At 47.6% G+C, this 22191-nt stretch overlaps 3 protein-coding genes and 1 non-coding gene across 13 annotated transcripts in view; 1 reads left to right on the top strand and 3 right to left on the bottom strand.

Moving 5' to 3' along the window:
- Positions 1-6187, bottom strand: part of LOC130516284 (exostosin-1) — a 120040-nt gene extending 113853 nt beyond the window's left edge. For both annotated transcript variants that reach the window (XM_057017251.1, XM_057017252.1), the window contains exons 1-3: positions 6048-6187; positions 4935-5450; positions 3176-3927 (exon numbers count right to left, since the gene is read on the bottom strand). In XM_057017251.1, coding sequence (XP_056873231.1) covers positions 3176-3927; positions 4935-5228 — 1046 coding nt within the window. In that variant the 5' untranslated portion in view covers positions 5229-5450; positions 6048-6187. The remainder of the gene's footprint in view (positions 1-3175; positions 3928-4934; positions 5451-6047) is intronic.
- A 399-nt stretch (positions 6188-6586) lies between these two features.
- scara5 (scavenger receptor class A, member 5 (putative)) overlaps positions 6587-22191 on the top strand; it is a 60171-nt gene continuing 44566 nt past the window's right edge. For both annotated transcript variants that reach the window (XM_057017297.1, XM_057017296.1), the window contains exon 1: positions 6587-6725. The gene's annotated coding sequence lies outside the window, so the exon portion shown is untranslated. The remainder of the gene's footprint in view (positions 6726-22191) is intronic.
- LOC130516330 (sterile alpha motif domain-containing protein 10-like) lies at positions 10910-22130 on the bottom strand. Of its 8 annotated transcripts, none has more exons than XM_057017385.1 (5): positions 20443-20592; positions 20013-20193; positions 19724-19871; positions 19499-19639; positions 10910-11045 (listed from the first exon to the last, which is right to left on the bottom strand). In XM_057017385.1, exons 1-5 carry the CDS (start codon positions 20526-20528, stop codon positions 11041-11043), a joined length of 561 nt encoding a protein of 186 aa, XP_056873365.1. In that variant the 5' UTR covers positions 20529-20592; the 3' UTR covers positions 10910-11040. The 8 variants fall into 8 exon arrangements, 4 of the variants coding, with proteins under 4 accessions (XP_056873365.1, XP_056873364.1, XP_056873363.1 ...); XR_008947419.1 differs by lacking the exons at positions 10910-11045; positions 20013-20193 and adding exons at positions 20621-20708; positions 22039-22053 and having other exon boundaries at positions 18639-19639; positions 20443-20523; XM_057017384.1 differs by lacking the exon at positions 10910-11045 and adding an exon at positions 18639-19353.
- LOC130516681 (U1 spliceosomal RNA) lies at positions 21288-21451 on the bottom strand. Its single transcript, XR_008947571.1, has one exon. It is a non-coding gene; the product is annotated as a U1 spliceosomal RNA (small nuclear RNA).

Here is a 22191-nt window from a genome sequence, read left to right as displayed (position 1 = left end):
GCACTTGGACAACACAAGTGTCTCCCTGCATTTTCATAGATGAGATGAGGAGTGTGGAGGTGAAGACCAAAGAGGGTGACAGAGAGAATAAAAGCAGAGCAGCAGAGGAGGGAACGTGACATTAGAGGAGAGGAGGAGAGAAGAGGGAATGATGGAGAGAAAAGAGCTCTGTGTAAATGATGAGGGAGGGAGATAAGAGGCAGCAAGAAAAGACTGTGGATGTGTTTTAATGGAACATCGGACAACACACACACCATCTGCATGACCAGAGCAGACATCTTAATTAAAGCTGCCGGACCTTTTCTCTCCTCGGACATATCGGAGCGTGCAGCTGCCAGATGTGACGGCAGCTGTGCTTTTGTGTTTTGATGCATTTGACTCACACACCAAATGGAAATGTTACATTAGCGCTAATTCAACAAGTATGTTTAACACCACTTATGGACCTATTAGGGACACACACACACACACTCTCTCTTTGCTGAGCGACGTCTCAGTCTATTGGTAAAACGTGTCCTTCCACCAGAAGCTTTGACAGCTTTTGCTGAGCAAAATAAAGTCTCTCTCATATTATAGCGGTTAGCAATTAAGTTTAAAGGCTTTAATTTTGATGTCCCCTTTGATTCTGGGAGCTTTTCCAGGGTTTCTATATTATTTGACAAAAACAAATCAATAACTGTCGATGGTGGAACAAATAATCCCAAATTAAACCCACAGCCATCCGGCCAAATAATTCATTTACTGATGTGATTCCTGCATCCACACCAGAGGCCACAACATATGGATAAACAGATGAAACACGTTGGGCATCAAGACTGAAATCTTCATGTGCGACAGAAACCTGAAGAACGACCCGAAGCAAACTGGTAACACGCAGCCGCCACCCAAATAAACCAATAAGATGCTTAGCTTTTTTCCTGAAGCCATTTTTATGGGTTTTTAATGTATAACGGGACATTCGTCATCACGTTTGATCATCCTCCCCCTTTCCCTGGTTTTCAGAATGAAGGCTGTCATGAAAGATGCCAACGGCGCTGTAAATTAAGAGCTTTTCTCTTTTAGCCTCCAGTGAATTGAGGCGTCTGGTATCAGACATTCTTTGGAGCGACTCTTAGGACACTTGTGACGGCGAGGCTCTAATTTGAGCAGCTGTTATCAGTTACGTACAGTAAGTTCAATCCCGGCTCCGCTCAGTGGGAGGTGACATCTCCATCTACCCCTTCCTTCACAGCTTAATTCAATTTGAAGGCAATTATCGACGGCGCGAGGCCTTCGAGATCCTCGTCGGCTTCTGTTCCCATCAGGGACCCCCCCCCGCCACACAACACCCCCCATCCTCATCGTCACTCGCCTCCTGAGCTGAACTGGGTGATGGCTGCATTGATGCGTTGAGCCCTGCATCAAACACCAAAGTGAAGAGACAGAAATGCGTGCGTTTCCCTGCCGTCACGACCTCAACGCTCGGAGGGAGGTGGCGAGCACAAACATCCCACTGACTCGTTCCTGTGGCCACGCGCACAGAGAAGAGCTGCACAGGTGGACATTCATTCTTTTAATGAAAGATTTCATTCATTGTGGAATCGTAGTGAAGCCGACACTTTAATTCCTCCAATATTAGAGGCAAATACAGATTATTTGGCTCATGTATGAAAGCAGACCGCAGAAGAAGTCGTGGTTGTAAAAACTGTAAAAACTTTGTGTTTCAGAGCAACAAGCACGATCCAGTTACAAATTATGTGTGGAAAAACTTACAACAAGCTAATGTCATTTTATCGGTGACATGTGGCAAAAATTGCTTTGCTCAAAAGTCTCTAAACGCAAAATAGAAAGTAGGAAAAAAGGAAGTGACGGGACTGTTGCTGGAGCATTTGGCTCTTATGTCAGCCCAGACATTTCATTTATTTAAGGAATGACTGACGTCTTTGGTCCTAATTAAGGCTATTGATTGTCTCCACTGTGTTTTGCACAGAGAAAACAGCTATAAAGTCGGCAAATCAATTACTTTTTCTTCCAAATGCAACTGAGAACTCTTAAAAGACACATTCATTAATGCAGAATCCATTTTTAAGCCCTCATGTATGGATAACTATCAAATAAAGCCTTTTTTGGAGCTCAGTTGTGTTATTGCTGTTGTAATGGCAACCCTCTCATTACAGAACGGGTGAAAGCAAGTGTCACAAGCTAATGAAATGTACCGAGTGAGGGAAATGTTGGAGACTAGTCGAGCATGGATGAACACGAGCAGTCTCACAGCGATCACAAATGCAATCGCCTGCTCGCCATATTGTGGAAATTAGTCAGCAGTAGAGAAACACATGTACTCCCAGCAGGTGCGCTCCAATCTGCCACCAACCAGTGGAGCAAATAGAAAAATAATTACCCGCTAACCATAACAGGCCATGCACAGTGCACGGCCGTCCATTAGCGGGAGGACAATAACACACCTCAGCAGAGGGTTAGGGTTAGAGGCTTTGTCTTCGTCTTCACATTCACCTCAGATGAACAGAAGAACGGGGAACGTGAAACAAGCACGGGCTGGTAAACCAAATTAAATCCAACTTTAACAAAGTTGGATTTGAAACCCCACCGTGTTGTTGTCCAGCTGGACATGCCGGGTTAAATCAGGAGCTTTCACGCTAATCAAAACCATTAGGAACCTTTGAGGTAGCTGGAGCTCAGCTGCCCCCTTCTCCTCAGCTGGTGGAAATTAGGAAAGAAATCTTACTAACAACAATACTTCGCCAGCACTGGCAAAAACTTCAGTCTGCAGTTACTATATTATAGAGAAACCCACTTTGAAAGAGCAACATTGTCCTCTGTGCTTTGGATGTGAACAAGGAAATAAAGATCCTGCAGAGGGAAGCTCAGAAAAGTGGCTAGGTACCGGACGCTAGTAACTAAAATGTAGTTGATAGACATGATTGCAAAACTATGCTCTCAGATGTTTACACACATTACATCTCAAATGACCTTGGATTTCAAATTCTAACCTGTTCTCTCAGTGTGACCTGCATAATCGAAGGCAAAACGCAAATACTTTGGTTTGCAAGATGTGTTGGGCCGCTAATGTATCAACAGCCCGATAGATCTTTAAATGAACGATGCTGCTTTCAGATGAGAATGCAAACGATCCCGGAAGCAGCCGCAAAAGACAAGATCAAAAAGCATGTCTTACTTTGAGTATTCTTCATTATCCCTGTCGCAGCGTGAGTCCTTGTGTTTCTCCCACTCTTTTCCGTGTTTGCACGTGGTCAGCAGGATTATATCATCCCCATTGTGGATGTGATACAGGGCATTCCTGGTCTCTGAGCCGATGCCAGTGAGGTACCGCTTCCCTTTGAACACCAACAGATATTTCCTGGAGGGTGGCTTGTCATTGATTGTTACATAACTTATGCCCCCTCCTTTCAGCGGGTGGTCCTTGGAGAACAGCGGGATGGAGATATCAAAGTTGGGCCGGAAGTTGACCACGTCAGCGCTGGCTTTGGCTAGCATGGCTTGGCCCACCTCAAAGCCCAGATCGTCTGTGTAGTCCGGCCAGGTGCCTGAGTAGAGATTAAATATGAGGTGATTCCTGCCATCATTCCATGTTGGCAAGTTCTGGATGCGAAGTCTGACATTTTGGACATACTGGGCAGAGAGCTGGTCCCTGTCCAACGTGTCTACTGCTAGAACATACAGGCAGGCCTGCAAAGGGTCTGTGGTGTGAAAGCGAGACTCCTCAATGGCTGACAGGATCTTCTGGTAGGTCTCAGAGACCTGGTCCCCTCTCTGAGGGGGATAGACGTACACCCTGAAGCCCGACTGGCAGCGAGAGAAGTCAAAACAGGTCTCCATGCGGCAGCGCTTGTTCTTGTAGATGTTGTCACGGACTGAGCGCCGTTCTCGAGGCGAAGTATGCTGATGAGGTAGTTGCGGGCTGTCTGCCTGAGGGCACACAGACACAGACAGGGTAAGTAAAGTTGGCCAAAACAGTTCCCCACAAACCTTTATACCTTAGCTTCAGCAAACAAGATCTGAGAATGCCACACTCACGGCAGAACCGAACAAACCACAGAAAAGGATCCATAACGGACAGGAGCCTTCAAGAGGTTCCAGGAACTAAATTCACTCAGTATCTTTGATCATCACATTAGAATTTTACATCTTGAAAACATGCTGTTTACATACGCACATCTTTCATTCAGAGGTTAAAGAGACATCCAAGATAACATTGTTGGTTGGACAGCGACAGCGTGCAGAGAATCACACGCACACGCCATTGGTGCTCCAGTAGGTTTCCCTCGTTCTGGTCATTGGTAGCCAGAGGCCCAACGTTAACACAAAGTCACTGACCATCAACCCTCCCTGGAAACGCAGCGGCCTGACGCCTCCTTTAACAATGCTGCGAATGCTGCAACCTTCTAACTACACAGAGATGCCCTAGAGCCCAGAAGCGCTGGGACACGTTCCCCAAACTGCATCATTTCTCCAAATTTACTTCATGTTGTATCGGAACTTGTGAGATTTTGGACAAGGGGATCTAAATTTGTTCGCTATCCATTTAAAGTAAAGAAAGAGCCGGTCATACAGTCAGTCAGGCCTTTAGAGCTCGGCGAAGAATGGAAAAGCTCCTCTGTTTCTCCTATCAGTCACCCCTGGTGTCTTTTCTTGGCCCTCTTCGCTCGTATGGAACTAAACTCATTAAGTTGCGAACCAGACGACAGTGCAGTAAAAACGCTGCGCCCTCGACAGCGGGAAGTTGCCCCCGTTTGGGCTTCGTTCAGGCGACGCAGAGCCATTATGAGCCCTTCAAGCTGGAAAATTCATTATTCCCTATCTGAACAAATGTACAATCCTGCCTTTTTAAACAAATTTCCAGGCAAATTTAGAACCTCCATCAGTGAAAACAACTGTTGTAGGTTCTAAAGATGGCAGATCTCATCTGGATTCACCTCTTGCTCTCCTCCCTCCAGGTACGGCTCCAGCAGCTGTGTGGACGGCACCCAGTGTCTGGTGGGTCTGGGTGCATTCCTCTGGGGAAGCGGGCGGGGCTGGTACACCCCTGGGCTCTGCTGGTAGTACCACACAGCTTGCTGGTGGTACAGGGGGTATTCAGGGTACTGGGGAAACTGGTGGTACTGGGACGGCTGCTGCTGGAACTCCCCGATTTGCAGAGCCCACAAGTAAAAGAGGAAAAGAAGAGCGGCCCCCACAGACACAAGCAGGTACCGCTTCTTGGCCTGCATGTGTGCTGCGGGGGAGGAAATAGAGGATATAGTGTCGAGAACAAGTGGACAAAAAGGAGGAGAAAGGAAGCGAGGAGAGGTTTGAGGATGAGGGCACAGGAAAAGTGCAAAGGTCACAGGAGAAGGGAAGGAAAAGGGAGGAGGTGCAGGGAGGCAACAGGTCAGCTCCGCCTACCAGGCAGAACCTTTATCCACAGCTTTGCATTTTGGGAATTGGAGTCACTAAAAGAGAAGAGAAACACACATGTAAATGCAAGTATCACCTCAAAAATAAAACAGATTTTTACGAGAGTATAACAGCTTCAGCCACATTATCATCAGTTTGAACTCAATCATCCACAAGATTTAAACCAAATTCTCTTCTATTGTGGTTTTTATTTATTAATTTACTTATTTTTGCTAAAGCTATGGTATTTACAAGAGTTCACTAACCAAAGGTCTGAATGTGTACTTGAGTTATTTTTCCTATTAAACAACAATATACATGTTACAAATATCACAATTTACATATTTCACATTTGTACTTGTACAAGATTTTTTGCTTAAATGTTTTACAGTGAAGTTTTATGAGGATGACGATTATTATCATTAATATTTTTCTGTGAATTGTAATGGTTTGAATTATCACACATCTTTTTTTTTAAAATTCTATTTATTCCACAATTAACTCTACATCATTATGGCGAAAACATACTTGATGGACACAACAAGCTGTTTCAGTTTAGAGCAGATTAGAAAACAGCAGCCTTGTAATTTGCCACCTTGATTTAAATCACCAGAACCCGAGCCCGAACCCAGAACCTTCTATCTGTGACCTACCTGTTAATAAGGAACACCTGTGGTTCCGGGGAGGGACACGGATCTCCGGCGCGCTCCGCTCCAGCCTGAGCTTGAGTCCACACTTTGGATGGCCATCCTCCCATCGGCCAATTACAAATGAAGCAAAAGAGCAATGATTTATACTGAAGCAGCACGCGCAATCTGCGCCCACCCCGCAGATTTGGGGGTGGTCTCCAGCCTCCACTGCTTCCCAAACAATCCCAAACTTTCACGGAGTGGTTCCCACTCGTGTCTCTTCACTCGGGTGCGCGATCATCTCGCAGAGGAGCTCCGGGAGGATCCATCCACTGAACAGTCGGGAACGACGCGCTCATCTCCCGCGGCCGCCTCAGATTCCACGCGGAGGCTCCGAACCCTAAACTTTAAATCTCACCCACATCGTGCGAGACGCGTTCAGGAATTCCGCCGATCCACAGAGACTCGCTTCAGTAAAATGCCATCAGGAGTGCGTGCGTGGCGGGGCTCTGGAGTAAAAGTGAGGTGAAAAGATGCGCGCACCTCGGTCAGTCAGCCGATCGCTTCCATCCGCGCATCTTTGCTTCCTCGGGCGCGTGTGTGCTGCATCCAGCTCCGGCAGCGATAAGGCTGCTGATAAGGGAGACGGCAGCACGCTGGCGGCGCGAGGAGATCCGAGCACGTCAGTGAGCTCCAGATAAGGTGAGAGCTCGCCATAATCTCCCCCCCCCCACACACACACACACACACACACACTTTGATTCGTGGCGTGTGCGTAACCAGATCAAGTGATGCGATAATTCCTCCGAGGAACATTTAAGATCTTTAAACACCCTCTTTATTTTTGATTTGGGAAGTCCCGGCATAACTCTGCTCATTTAAGATTCTGTTTGCAAATTTTATTTTATTCAGAACTTTTAGACATCATGCATCAATAAACATCTTCTCCATGTTAAAGAATGCAGTCATGTTGTTATTGAATCTCATTTAAAGTGATTTTCACGGCTTGTCGGGATTTAATGGACCGACTGTTGTGGAGAATAATGACTTGGACCAGTTAAAGCCTTTAATGACCCAAATATTAAGCCGGTTGCTTTGTGCACGTGGCGTTTTCCTGTTCCCCAGACATGTTTGTTACTTAGCTTCAGCCCAATTTAATTAATAGAGTCGAGGTTTCAGTTCCATGAGCTCATAAATGATTGTAGAAGAAGACTTGACACGGGGATCATGCGTCAAACACCGCCACCTAGTGGCCATACCTTTATTTAAATTTCTGGAATTTGTTCATAACGTGTGACCAGATAGGCTTGTTAAAGGAGGGCATGTTCGTCAAGATGTTATGGTTAACTATGCATATTTATGAAGGCTGAACTAGATCTAGGTGAGCTCTATGCATTGGATAACTTTGGTCCTTGGTCCCAGCCGCACTCCTCTTCCCATTGAGGGTATTCGAGGTGATTTGTTCTTGGCCTTTTACCTCTGTTTCGACTTTGACTTTATTGGATGAGGGAAATTACGCGTTCCAAAAAGACGTAGTGAAGAGGATTTCCCATATTTAATCTGCTGTTGTAAAGATGCAGATTAAACTCCCAGACATGATTTTTGGATAAAGCTAAAGACAGAACACTGATTTTAAATAAAGCGCACGAGCCTTGCTGCACACAGCATTTTGTTTCCATTTAGCCGCTTATGTGATAACTGTGACAGATTGGCTGCTGTTGATGGCTTCATGGTCAATTCAGGGAAGATAAATCTGAAAAGGTGGTGGAGCAGCAACTTTGATGTGTTTCCAGTCTCAGTCCGTTGCTTCAGGTCATCATTTTCACTGTCAGTGTGCAAGTTTATGGGTTAGTTTAGAGGATAAAATCTATCACCTCTCCTCTTGCAGCTTTGAGGATGACTGTGATGGACTTTAAAAAGATGTGTGGCTCCTTTTATACATCACAACTGTTTTCTAGTAATTAAAATCCAGTAGCATAAAACAGAAATCTAAAATGATATAAAAACATCAGCTTGTTTCTTTTTTAACGTGTATAAGATCCATCCATCCAGTGGCTCAAGCATTTCTTTACAGCTGCTAATCTGACATTTACCTTCATCACTAATGTCCAATCCAAACATTAATAAAGGTGACAGAAAGGTTCCTTTTAGAAGAAATGGAAAACCTTTAATGTTCAACAGAACAGCTTCCTGTAATGTACTTACATGTAATAGATGTAGTTTTTTTCCTTCTGTATTTGTCTGTTTAATTTGGTTCTACTTGAGGAGGATTCAGAGATAAAAACACATAAAGGAGAACTTGTATGAATCCTCATCAAAGCATTGCAAAGACTAACAGATGCCATATTTCTGTACAGAAAAGAACACTTTGGATGTTGCTGGCTAGCGTAATAGCGCATATGCTACTTAGATGCAGCTAACAGCTCTGCTCACAGCCCATATAAAACCATAAATCCCCCTTTTATTAGCTGCCCAATCGGGAACAGAGCTCATCTGTCAATCATCTCGTGTCACTCAAGGTGATCCTTTTTTCATCAAGAGCTTAAACTTCTTCTGTATCTGTGTTGAAGCTGTCGTTCCCCAGAGAGGGACTTACCTAAATGCTACAGAAAACGTGGATTTGGCTGACAGCTGGGAGCACTTGTAGAAACACCAACAGTGCAGATTTTAGCCAAGGTTTTAAAGTGGTTTAGGAAACAATACGCTTGCAGACCACCATCTGGGAGACTATTGATAGAATCTGGTCCCGCTACGACGTTTGACTCTCAATCTGTGATTCTGGTTTAAAACAGTCCACAATTCAGCCCATCTGGTGGCGAAAGAAAGAAATGCAGCAAAATCAGCAGAGGCTGGAATTCTTGGCCAAAGGAGACTCGTCACAAACACGAGGACAGATCTCCATCAAAAGTGGGTCTCCAGGGATGATTCTTGTCAACAAGGGTCAAATGTTCACCAGTACTGAGTCAAAATAAAGGGTCACCATTGCTGAATGAAAACAGCCGTTTGGGTTGAAAGGACCCCAAGGAACAAAGGCAGAGGGTCCTCATCACAGGATAGGCCCAGGAGGTGAGGTGGTATCCCTAACCCTAACCCTAACCCTAACCCTAATACTGTCTGTTGCTGCTACCGGTGAGGTTCTGGGGCTCTGTGCTGCAGGTCTGTGACTCCAAAGGTCTGCCAGATGAATCTGTGGTGGTCTGCATGTGTGATGATTCTCTCTACTTGGGTAAATGGTCCATTTTTCATGACTACTGTGCTTGTCTGTGTTTGTTAATGAGTACAAACAGTCTTGGAAGAATGTTGGATTTGATCAACGAACATAATTAGGCCCAGATTGGGGCAGGGAGGGGCTTCACGCAGGCGAGTCTGGAGACTCTGTGCAGCCCCTTCTGCTGCTTAAAAACCCATCTGTGATGTCTGGGGACCTTCTAGACGGCCACACGAGACCTCCACCAGGAAGCCAAGGGTCAGACCCGCGTCGAACCAGATGCTGGTGCAGTTGTTCTTGTTCTAATGTTCTGCTCAATTAATGACATCATGTCATATAAACTGATGCCTCATTGGTGGTTTCAGTGTTCTCATTGGTTCCCCCACAGTGCTGCTTCAGTAGAGGACATCTTCACCGATGATGGTTCCTTTTATTTAAAGCGACACTTCACAGAAGGATGGACGTGTCCGTTTCCTGTCATTCAGGTCTTTTGGGTTATTAAGTGATGCAGAGTGTTTGACTACAGTACTCAGAGCTGCTCCAGCACTTCTCAGAGGGTGTTCCACACAAGTGGTGCACGTCTGACTACTCCTAGGTGCAGCGCTTTAATCCCGACTGGCTTGATATAGAATCTTTTCCAGGACAGCTGGGCTCTGTTCTCCTCCTCAGAGGCAGCCGCCTGCTCACAGCTTATCTGAAATTGAAGTTCTCGCAGGGTTCTTTCAAATAAGGGGGATCCTATTTGGCTGCTGCAACAAGATGACGCGTAATAGAGTGAAAAGATGACTTCCCCTGTGGGAATTCATTTAGCCTCCTCGCTCCCTTGAACAGAAGCTCCTTCTTTAGGTACACGGCGCTCCGCCGGGCGATATAACGTATATGGCCGATAAAAACGGGTTGAAAAATCAAATGTGCAGCAATGACGGCAGGATATTGTTGGGACAGTGTGTGACCCGTTGTTCTTGATCTGAGCCGCCTTCTCCAGCCTTCAGTCCTGTTTTGTTCAATTCCACATGTTAAGCTTGTATTTTGCTTTTCTGTAAAGAATTAGACTTAAGCTTGGGGTCAGGGAAGGGTCACAGGATCAAGGGTCACAGGGTCAGGGGTCACAGCAGAGGATGCACCCTCAATTATTGTTTCTTTAACAGATTTATTGGACACAAACCCAAGTCACACAGTTTTCCAGTCATTTGTGAATAAAGACGCAGGCAGGAAGTCAGAATCCTGCCTTCAGTTACCCCCCCCCCCCCCACCACCAGGGGCAGATTTTTCCAAACATTCTAAAGGATGGGGAGCATTCCAGGCATCCAGTCAACACTTTACTGTGTGTTCATCGTCCCCTCAACAGCGTCTCACCATCCATTTCCTGTTCAGTGCACCTTGCTTCCACTGATATTGGCTCCAGAAGGTGGGAAGAGGACCCCCCCCCCCCCCCAACCCCCCCACCACCCTTCCAGCATTAATGGGCTGTGATGGCAGCTTTAAATTAGTCGGAATGAAACAGCCGTCTTGAGGTTTCGGCATTTCAATTACCCACAACGGTGTGTGGCACACTCCGTCAACCTGTCAGCTTTAATGTTTTAATATGCTGTTTTAAAAGCCCCCCCCCCCACCCCCACCCCCCCCCACACACACACACACACACTCAAACACACTCACAGATTTATAGACTAAAATATTTATGCGTGCTTATTTAATTGCGTCCTGATCCATTTCCAAAGGGCTCAGTGAAGGATGTTCCAGTGGTTGATGAGTGAAAGTCAGGCGCTGAGGTGACGTCGCCATGACGACAATGGTGACAACGTCTCTTCATCCTGGTGTGCATGAAAACAGCAGCAGGCACCAGTTCAAGGTCACAACAGGTCGCACAATGAGCACCAAAACAGTTTAGTAACAACAACCAACCCCCCCACACACACAACCCCCCCCCCCCCCCCCCCCCCCCCCCCCCAGCATCTGCCCATTTCCAGTTTGATTTCCCGCTCAACCGTCTGTTTCGCCTCAGATTCGGTGATTTGACGCTTCACCTTAACTGACACGAGTCCACTAAAACCCTTTTAGCTGCTGGCTGTGATGGGAAGATGGACGGGGGGGGGCATCTTTCCCTTTTTTCACTTCACTGAGTCCGTCCGGAAGAGATGAGTGTTGGGGGGGGGGGTGATGAAAGTCACCTCCTGCAGTAATAAAGTGCATTTCTATGTTTAGTTACTGTTTCTCTACCTGCCCCCCCCCCCCCCCCCCGCCCACTTGTTGGCAAAGGTGTTTGATAGTAAATGGTCGTGCACACACATGCACAGGCTTCTGTCCCTGCTAATAGACTCAGCTAAATGGAGGTTTGAGTTCAGATGAGTCTGTGCCAACGTTTCCTCTTCCACTAAATTCATGACTGCTGAAAACTCTCTGGGGACTTAATCTAACCCTAACCCTCTAACCCTAACCCTACTTAATCTAACCCTAACCCTACTTAATCTAACCCTAACTCCTAACCCTGCTTAATCTAACTCCTAACCCTACTTAATCTAACCCTAACCGACTTAATCGAACCCCTAACCCTACTTAATCTAACCCTAACCCTACGGAATCGAACCCGAACCCGAACCGGACTAAGCTAACGCCTAACCCTACTTAATCTAACCCGAACCCTACGGAAGCTAACCCTAACCCGACGGAAGCTAACCCTAACCCTACGGAAGCTAACCCTAACGCCTAACCCTAGGAATCTAACCCGAACCCGACGGAATCGAACCCTAACCCTACGAAGCTAACCTAACCCTACTAATCTAACCCTAACCCCTAACCCTACTTAATCTAACCCCTAACCCTACTTAATCTAACCCAACCCTACTTAATCTAACCCGAACCCGAACCAAGAGAACCCTAACCCTAACGAACCCTAACCCTACTTAAGCTAACCCTAACCCTACGGAATCTAACCCTACCCCGAACCGAAACGAACCCCGAACCCTGAAGCGAACCCTAACCCTACTTAATCTAACCCTAACCCTACTTAATCTAACCCTAACTCCTAACCCGACTTAAGTAACCCTAACCCTACTTAATCGAACCCGAACTCCTAACCCTACTAATCTAACCCTAACCTACGGAACTAACTCCTAACCCGACTTAATCTAACCCTAACCCTACTTAATCTAACCCTAACCCTACTTAATCTAACCCTAACTCCTAACCCTACTTAATCTAACCCTAACCCTACTTAATCTAACCCTAACCCTACTTAATCTAACCCTAACTCCTAACCCTACTTAAACTAACCCCTAACCCTACTTAATCTAACCCTAACCCTACTTAATCTAACCCTAACCCTACTTAATCTAACCCTAACCCTACTGTAACTGGAAGCTTTCAGACATCGAGGACCCCCAAGGAACACAAGTCTGAGCAGTTACAGGTTAAAGCAAAGGACATTAACCTGTAACTCTCCATCCATCCATCCATCCCTTTATCGTCCATCCATCCATCCATCCTTTATCATCCATCCATCCATCCATCCATTTACATTTGTGATGCTGTTGCTAAGCCTCTCTCCCTAACAACAGGCTGGATGCGCCAAACAGCTGTGGTGGTTATAATTGTCACCTCGTGACAGGAAGGTTGGGGGTTCAAATCCCTTGTGGACCAGGGCTATTCTGAGTTGGGTTTGCATGTTCTCTCCATGCCCGCTAGGGGTCCCTCCAGATACTCTGCCATCCTCTAACCAAAGACAGGCATCTGGGTGAAAGGTGAAAGCCCAACCCTAACCCCCAACCCCAACCTCACCCCCAGCCCAACCTAACTCCTAACCCCCAACCCTAACCCGCAACCCAACCTTAACCCCCAAGCCCAACCTAAACCCAAACCCCAACCTAACCCTAACCCCCAACCCAAACTAACCCCAAAGCCCAACCTAACCCCTAACCCGCAACCCAACCTTAACCCCCAAGCCCAACCTAACCCCCAAGCCCAACCTAACCCTAACCCCCAACCCAACCTTAACCCCCAACCCCAACCTAAAAACCCTAACCCTAACCCGCAACCCAACCTAACCCCCAACCCCAACCTAACCCGCAACCCTAACCCCCAACCCAACCTTAACCCCCAACCCCAACCTAACCCCTAACCAAGGTAGTTTTCTCTGTCAACTGGACTGGATTTCTTCTCTTGAAGACGTTTCGCCTTCTATCCAGAAGGCTTCTTCAGTTCTGAAATCGCTGGGGAGAGAGCTTGAAAATATATAGCCCCTGTGGACCATTTGCATGCTAATGATCTGGGTGGTCACCTTGAGAGTCGTTAGCAGGGTCGTTGGTCGGGTCGTTCACCTAGTTTCTGTTGAGGTGTCTCCCCTTTGTTTGCTGGATCACATGGTGATGAGTCACTGGGTCTCCTGGAATGGTGTGAATGTTTGTTTTGCTGTTGGAAGGAGTGGAGGACTGCATTGTATGTGGGTGATAGAAAGTGCCTCAGGCCACCACCTCTGTTTAAGGATGGTTTCTCCAATTTAACATGGATAGCTTCCTTGACCCCCCTTTCAAACCAGCGGTCTTCTCTGGCCAGTATCCTTACTTGGCTGTCCTCGAAGGAGTGCCCACTCTCCTTTAGGTGTAAGTGGACTGCTGAATCCTGACCCGAGGAGGTGGCACGTCTGTGTTGTGCCATTCTTCTGTGGAGAGGTTGTTTGGTTTCCCCAATGTACAGTTCCTTGCATTTCTCCTGGCACTGTACAGCATAAACAACATTACTTTGTTTGGGTCTTGGTGTCTTGTCCTTCAGGTGTACTAACCTCTGTCTGAGAGTGTTGCTGGGTTTGAAATGAACCGGTATGTCGTGTTTCTGGAGGATCCTCCTAAACTTCTCCGAGACTCCAGACAGGTAGGGGATGGAAACGCTGCGGCGTTTGTTTCTCTCCTCCTCTCCTTTGCTGAGGTCTCGCTTTCTTGAGGTTTTGGTGAAGGCCCAGTCTGGGTAGCCACATGTTTTGAGAGCTGTCTTAATGTGGTCCTGTTCCTTCTTTCTGCCTTGGGATGTGGTGGGTATTTCTCTGGCCCGGTGTTGGAGAGTTCTGATCATTCCCAACTTGTGTTCCAGTGGGTGGTGAGAGTCAAACTGGAGGTACTGGTCGGTATGTGTAGGTTTTCTGTAGACTTCGATGGCCTGAGGCACTTCCTATCACCCACATACAATGCAGTCCTCCACTCCTTCCAACAGCAAAACAAACATTCACACCATTCCAGGAGACCCAGTGACTCATCACCATGTGACCCAGCAGACAAAGGGGAGACACCTCAACAGAAACTAGGTGAACGACCCGACCAACGACCCTGCTAACGACTCTCAGGTGACCACCCAGATCATTAGCATGCAAATGGTCCACAGGGGCTATATATTTTCAAGCTCTCTCCCCAGTGATTTCAGAACTGAAGAAGCCTTCTGGATAGAAGGCGAAACGTCTTCAAGAGAAGAAACCCAGTCCAGTTGACAGAGAAAACTACCTTGGATACAATGACCTGGATGACTGAGAATTTACACAGACAACTAACCCCTAACCCTAACCCCCAACCCAACCTTAACCCTTTAAAGGGACTTTGGGAGGTGTGGATGTGAGCCAGGGTCCAGGGTGTGGGCTTCGGCACCCACTGACCCCTCAAAAGTTGGAGTGGCAGAAAATGTATTGTTGTCCCGATGATGGGATGTCTAATCTCTGTTATAAACACCACGAGCACACATGGCTCATCAGATCTTAGCTCTCAAGTCTGATCACATTCACACTCATCGGTAAGGACGTCACGGCTGATGTGGCTGCTCCTGAAACATCAAACACACTGTATGTATGGCGGGTTGACGCGTGGCAGGTTAATGTATGGCGGGCTGACGCGTGGCGGGCTGACGTGTGGCGGGTTAATGTATGGCGGGCTGACGCGTGGCGGGTGGTAGTGTATGGCGGGCTGACGCGTGGCGGGTTAATGTATGGCGGGTTAATGTATGGCGGGCTGACGCGTGGCAGGTCAATGTATGGCGGGCTGACGCGTGGCGGGCTGACGTGTGGCAGGTTAATGTATGGCGGGCTGACGCGTGGCGGGTTAATGTATGGGGTTAATGTATGGCGGGCTGACGCGTGGGGGGGTTAATGTATGGCGGGTTAATGTATGGCGGGCTGACGCGTGGCGGGTTAGTGTATGGCGGGCTGACGCGTGGCGGGTTATGTATGGCGGGCTGACGCGTGGCAGGTTAGTGTATGGCGGGCTGACGCGTGGCGGGTTAATGTATGGCGGGCTGATGCGTGGCGGGCTGACGCGTGGCAGGTTAGTGTATGGCGGGCTGATGCGTGGCGGGTTAATGTATGGCGGGTTAATGTATGGCGGGCTGACGCGTGGCGGGTTAATGTATGGTGGGCTGACGCGTGGCAGGTTAGTGTATGGCGGGCTGACGCATGGCGGGTTAATGTATGGCGGGCTGATGTGTGGCGGGCTGACGCGTGGCAGGTTAGTGTATGGCGGGCGGGTTGATGCGTGGCGGGTTAATGTATGGCGGGTTAATGTATGGCGGGCTGACACGTGGCGGGTTAATGTATGGCGGGCTGACGCGTGGCAGGTTAGTGTTATGGCGGGTTAATGTATGGCGGGCTGATGCGTGGGGGGCTGACGCGTGGCAGGTTAGTGTATGGCGGGCTGACGCGTGGCGGGTTAATGTATGGTGGGTTAATGTATGGCGGGTTAATGTATGGCGGGCTGACGCGTGGCGGGTTAATGTATAGCGGGCTGATGCGTGGCGGGCTGACGCGTGGCGGGTTAATGTATGGCAGGTTGATGCGTGGCGGGTTAATGTATGGCGGGCTGACGCGTGGCGGGTTAATGTATGGCGGGCTGACGTGTGGCAGGTTAATGTATGGCGGGTTAATGTATGGCGGGTTAATGTATGGCAGGCTGACGCGTGGCGGGTTAATGTATGGCGGGCTGACGCGTGGCGGTTAATGTATGGCGGGCTGACGCGTGGCGGGTTAATGTATGGCGGGCTGAGGCGTGCCGGGTTAATGTATGGCGGGTGACGCGTGCCGGGTTAATGTATGGCGGGTTAATGTATGGCGGGTTAATGTATGGCGGCTTAATGTATGGCGGCTTAATGTATGGCGGGCTGACGCGTGGCGGCTTAATGTATGGCGGGCTAACACGTGGCGGGCTGACGTGTGGCAGGTATGTATGGCGGGCTGACGTGTGGCAGGTTAATGTATGGGGGCTGACGTGTGGCAGGTTAATGTGTGGCGGGCTGACGTGTGGCGGGTTAATGTATGGCGGGCTGATGAGTGGTGGGCTGACGCGTGGCAGGTTAGTGTATGGCGGGCTGATGCGTGGCGGGTTAATGTATGGCGGGTTATGTATGGCGGGTTAATGTATGGCGGGCTGACACGTGGCGGGTTAATGTATGGCGGGCTGACGCGTGGCAGGTTAGTGTATGGCGGGTTAATGTATGGCGGGCTGATGCGTGGCGGGCTGACGCGTGGTGGGTTAATGTATGGCAGGCTGACGCGTGGCGGGTTAATGCATGGCGGGCTGACGCATGGCGGGTTAATGTATGGCGGGCTGACGCGTGGCGGGCTGAGCTGGGTGTGGTGGCAGGTTAATGTATGGCGGGTTAATGTATGGCAGGCTGACGCGTGGCAGGTTAATGTATGGCGGGCTGACGCGTGGCGGTTAATGTATGGCGGGTTAATGTATGGCGGGCTGACGTGGCGGGCTGACGCGTGGCGGGTTAATGTATGGCGGGCTGAGGCGTGGCGGGTAATGTATGGCGGGCTGACGCGTGGCAGGTTAATGTATGGCGGGCTGACGCGTGGCGGGTTAATGTATGGCGGGTTAATGTATGGCGGCTTAATGTATGGCGGCTTAATGCACGGCGGCTTAATGTATGGCGGGCTGAGCGTGGCGGGCTGACGTGTGGCAGGTTAATGTGTGGCGGGCTGACGTGTGGCGGGTTAATGTATGGCGGGCTGACGCGTGGCATGTTAATGTATGGCGGCTTAATGTATGGCGGGCTGACGCTGGCGGGTAATGTATGGCGGGCTAACACGTGGCGGGCTGACGTGTGGCAGGTTAATGTATGGCGGGCTGACGTGTGGCAGGTTAATGTATGGTGGGCTGACGTGTGGCAGGTTAATGTATGGCGGGTTAATGTATGGCGCGTTTGCCATTTGCCGGTGCTGTCGTCAGTCACCGACGGAACAAAACTGATTTTTAAGTGAGCGCAGACTGAGAGAGAATCTGATGAATGCGAAGTGGTGCTTGGCTGCTCTCAGGTGAAAGATTCACCTGGCTCGTGCAATGCGTGCACGCTCAGGCTCTATTAAACACACGGCCAGTGTGGACGCATGTCCAGGATGGATGCAGCCGTGTTTTTCTTTTCATGTTGGTATTGTAAAATACCTCATGGGGAAGAAAATGAAGGGTTTTTCTCTGTGGTACGTTGGTGGTGCTATTTGAAGGTGAGTGCAGGTAAGCCTGCAGAGTCAGAGGGTCACGTGATGGACTGAAAGTGATCATCTCCTAGCTGAGCCTGAGCTTGTGTGATTGTTCCGGGGCTACAGCTTTATTTCATCATTCTCTCCACCACAGGATGGATTTCCGTCTAAGCAGAATCGGCACATTTGCTGTCACACCCCAAAGCAAACGTCGCACCATCTCCCGGGGTATTAATGTGTCCCACACATGAGCTGGACACATAGACACAATCAGGCTCAGGAAGAGTGGAGGAAACACCAGGAAAGGTCACTTTATACAAAGTTTAAAGTTGGGGAAATGTATAGAAAAGCTTCAGTACACACACGGTTATATTTCTATCTTTCTGAGGACGTTCCACAATACATTCCCCAGCTCCTAACCCTAACCGTCCCAACTAACCTCCTGTTACCCTGAACCTAATCTAAAACCAATTCCACCCTCAACCACACCTTTGGAGTCCTCACTTTGTTAGTAGAATGAATATTTGGCTACTCGCAATATATCGCAAGAGCACGAGTTTTCAGGCATGTTGTGTCTTGCTCTCTCGTCTCTGCAGCATTTCTGTGTCAGCATATCGAGTACAAACAGATTTGATTGGCTGGGATTCAGTGTTGCACAACGAGTGAGATTAAAATACCAGTGTCAAACATGTCAGTCTGAACTTCTGCAGAAATCCTAATTATTCATGTCATGTCATGGAACTAACCTATAAATATGAAAAACTAGATATCCTTAAGAGAGAAAACAGACTAGTTGTTATGAATTTAAAGACCAAGTTATTACAGTACACTGTACAAGTAGCAATATAACATAGTGCCCCCTAGCGGTGAGTGCAGCAACAAATGTTTTGACTATTAAAACTTTAATGGGCGGGCTGGTATAGTAATGGAATCTTTATTACTAATCATGAATCTATGGGTATAATGTTTCACTTATGAGTTTTATTTTGAGGTGATTCTACAGAAGAATCCTCCTGGGTTGGAGAGCAGGAACAGACCATGATTAAAGTCGCCCCGGCATCAGGCTGGTGTTGCCAAAAGCAGCAGACTTTATTAACTCAACAAACCAAAAATGGTGCGATAAAAAAGACAAATACATCTGGTCTTTATGCCAAAAAATGAGAAGAATCCATATTGACACCTGTATAGATGCATCATAAATAAATAGAATATTTACTGCTAAATCTGATTCCGTGTAGATGAAACTAAAACCTAATGGACTTTAACTGGACTTCAGTCGCATGAGTAAAAAAAAGTGTTTTTCGTAACAAAAGCGGGATCAAATGAAATGGAGCTTTATCTGGCACAGACGGGAAGAGACTATTGTACTCCGTCTTCACACAGTTGCAATAAACCATGAAAATGGCGCCAAAGCGAAGAATATTTTGAGAAAAAGGACGAGAAGACGGCGGCGGGCGTCAGACATGGACAAACACATCTCATCCATCGGCACGGCTCAGATTTCATCCAGGAAATGGGTTTCTTTGTCTCTGGCCGCTTCTCATCGATTCTTGTCATTCCGTCTTTCCTGGTTATTTCCATCTTTCTGACGCCCCCCCCCCCCCCCCCCCCCCCCCTGGATGAATTACCGTGTTTTAATCTGAGGCTGTTTATTTCCTGTTACTGAGAAAAACACTCTGGAGAGCAGAAAAGAGGAGGATTGTGAGCGAGCAGCTGCGCGTCTGCATGATCGTGATGTCAATCATGCAGGTGGGCCTTTTGGGCCTCGGCTGAATGTGGAACGTTACCAAGAGTCATGATGGAAAAGAGGGGCCTCCTCACCAGAGTGGAGGTCCTTGAGCTCGTTGATTTCTTCTTGGACTCGAAGGAGAAGGAGGTCCTGCAAAATTTCCTGCAGGTGCTCCTCAGCATCCAAGCCGAGCCGCTCCAGGTGGTGATCCCTCAGTCTGAGCAGCGCACGGCCTGGAAGACAAAGGCACGGACAAGTAGCGTGTTTAATCATGGCGTCAGAACGCTGTTATCTCGTCCTCAGGTGCGTGAAGTTACCTGATATGGCATGTTTAATAAATGCCCTCTGGAGCGTGCTCACGTGGCTGGGATGCTGATCCTGAAGCCACTCCAGCACATCCTGCACGGACCACATGGACACGCGCTTTGATGAGTCCATTCCCCTGAAAGGTACCACGGCGACACCCTGGAATAATAAAACCGGGCAGTCATATTTCCTTTTGCTCCCAATTGTCATCGCTGACAGAGATGCTGCAGTCTCAATGACATCAAACCCAGGAACCGATCTGCAACCAGGAATGGGAGGAATGCCATGTTCTCTTCATACCCAATGCCTCTGGGTTAGATGCGCCTCTTTTTGCTCAGCGCAAACCTCTTTTCCAGCAATTAGTCCGACAACATTCTGAACATGACAAATAGCCGAGTGTGGCCGAGGGTTTCTCTGAGAGGCAGGTGAGACCAACTCCCTGTATCGCTCTCCGCCCGCCGCCTCCTCGCGGGTTGTGCTGCTGTAGTGGAAGATCTCTTAAGCTGTTGATGTGACCTTTTCAGAGGGCCGGTCTACTTATTGGGTTATAAATACTGCAATGTATTGTGTTAATTAAGGGGGGTGTATGATTGGCTGGGGCTGTAACAAGGTCCCAGTAGGGTAATTGACATACAAGAAGTGCAAACCGTTCCAGCGGGGAACACATTTCCCTTCAGAGTCAGGGTGAGCTGAGAGTTAAGACAATATCACACGTTTATATTATACTTACAGCCGGAACAGATGAAATTCAGGTTTTAGGCTTATGGTGCTTGTCTCCAGTTCTGGAGCCAAAGGGACCAACTTCAACCAGCTCATTTGGGTAGCAATAAACACAAATATTCATGTTTTTTTCTTTTATAGCGGTTCCTGTAAGCAAGTAGTACTGCAAATTTAATTTTTACACTTACTGATGTGGCAGCTTTTTACACTCTACTGCTCTGCAGTAACATTTAGGATGAAATCCAGGAGAGCGTGTAAGTCTATAGAAAACAGGCGCTGAAATTAAGCACCAAAAGTGATATTAAGTAATAAACTTGTGCAAATAAGAAATAATTTCCTTAAGTAAATCTTAGTGGCAGGAGCGTAGTTTTAGTTCTAGGGACAAGACATGGTTGTAGGAAGAATGTAAAACCTGGTTAACGGGGACATGCAGAACTCTTTAGTTAGGGTTAGTTCAGACCAGAAGCAGAAGCAGATTTATTGCCATTGTTCATGTAATACACAGTATTACACAAACTAGGAATTTGTCATGGTGTGACGCTGCGACAATCAACATAAAGAAGACCACACTAGAATAAGATAAATAAAATAAAATAAGACATATATACAGTATATACATAAATAGTAAGTGGTAAGAAATAGTGCAGGTCAATGTAGGAGTAATGTGATGTATTGTTCGTGAGTCCGACTGGCTGCTGTTCATGGTGCTTAAGTGATAAGTCACTTGGTGTTCAGCAGCCTGATGGCAGAGGGGAAGAAGCTGTTTGTGTAGCGGGAGGTTTCGGTCCGAATGGACCGTAGTCTCCTGCCTGAGGGGAGGGGGGAAAACAGTCCGGAAAAAAAAAAAAAAAAAATCAGGGGAGAGCGCGTACGCAGTCCCCCACTAACAGAAATTATGAAGTCGAGATTCCCACATTTGGGGAATTCGCAAGGGTCAGTACTGCCTCAGTGTAATGGCAGAGCCTCGCCCTGGGTGAACCACCTTCTTGATCATGGTGTCTCCCCTGCCAGGTAAGTAAGTGCCGCGACTCTGACTTAGTGAAAGCCAACATACATGCAACCATGTTGCAATGATGCCGTTGGCTTGACAATAATCTGCCTTTTGAGAGTTGGTGGAACAACTTATTGTGACGAATCGTTTGAGTTCCACTCACTCTTCTGTACTTTGCTGCCATCTGATGGCAAACTGTGGAATTTCCTCGTCACCACAACAATAAAATCCACTCAAAGTAAATTTTGTATTGTTCAAAGGGTGCATCTTTTTAATATTCTGACATTTTAAATAAGAACATGATGAACCTTGATGAACTAACCCTAACTCTGAATATAATTCCAGCAATTCCACATATGGTCTTTCTCCAAACACACGAGGATCGGAAGATCTTGGCTGAAAACCTGCTTATTTGTCCCATCTACGTGGTCCAGATCTTGAAGCTTGACACAGACAATTTAGATGTTGTGTACATGCGGCAAAAACAGCTGAAATAAAACCCGCTTTTTCAGTATCATTAAAATTCCACAAAAGACTGCTGGTGTCACAACACAACTTTGTGACATTAGCAACAAACGTTATAAAGATTTAAGCAGACTAAGATCTTAACCTTACCTCTCTTGTTTCGCCGTAAACTGGTGACGTGACGTGACCTGTTTAATCCGATGACGTCAGGTTGGTTCAGCCCAACCGGGCCAGCTGTTTCTGATGCCTTCAAGGACTGTCAGAAAAATACCGAAACACAAGATAACGACTGACTTTTTAGCT

Source organism: Takifugu flavidus, chromosome 19, assembly GCF_003711565.1.
Source record: "Takifugu flavidus isolate HTHZ2018 chromosome 19, ASM371156v2, whole genome shotgun sequence".
In the NCBI taxonomy this organism is placed as follows: domain Eukaryota; kingdom Metazoa; phylum Chordata; class Actinopteri; order Tetraodontiformes; family Tetraodontidae; genus Takifugu; species Takifugu flavidus.
This window is presented reverse-complemented; position numbering and strand designations above follow the sequence as displayed.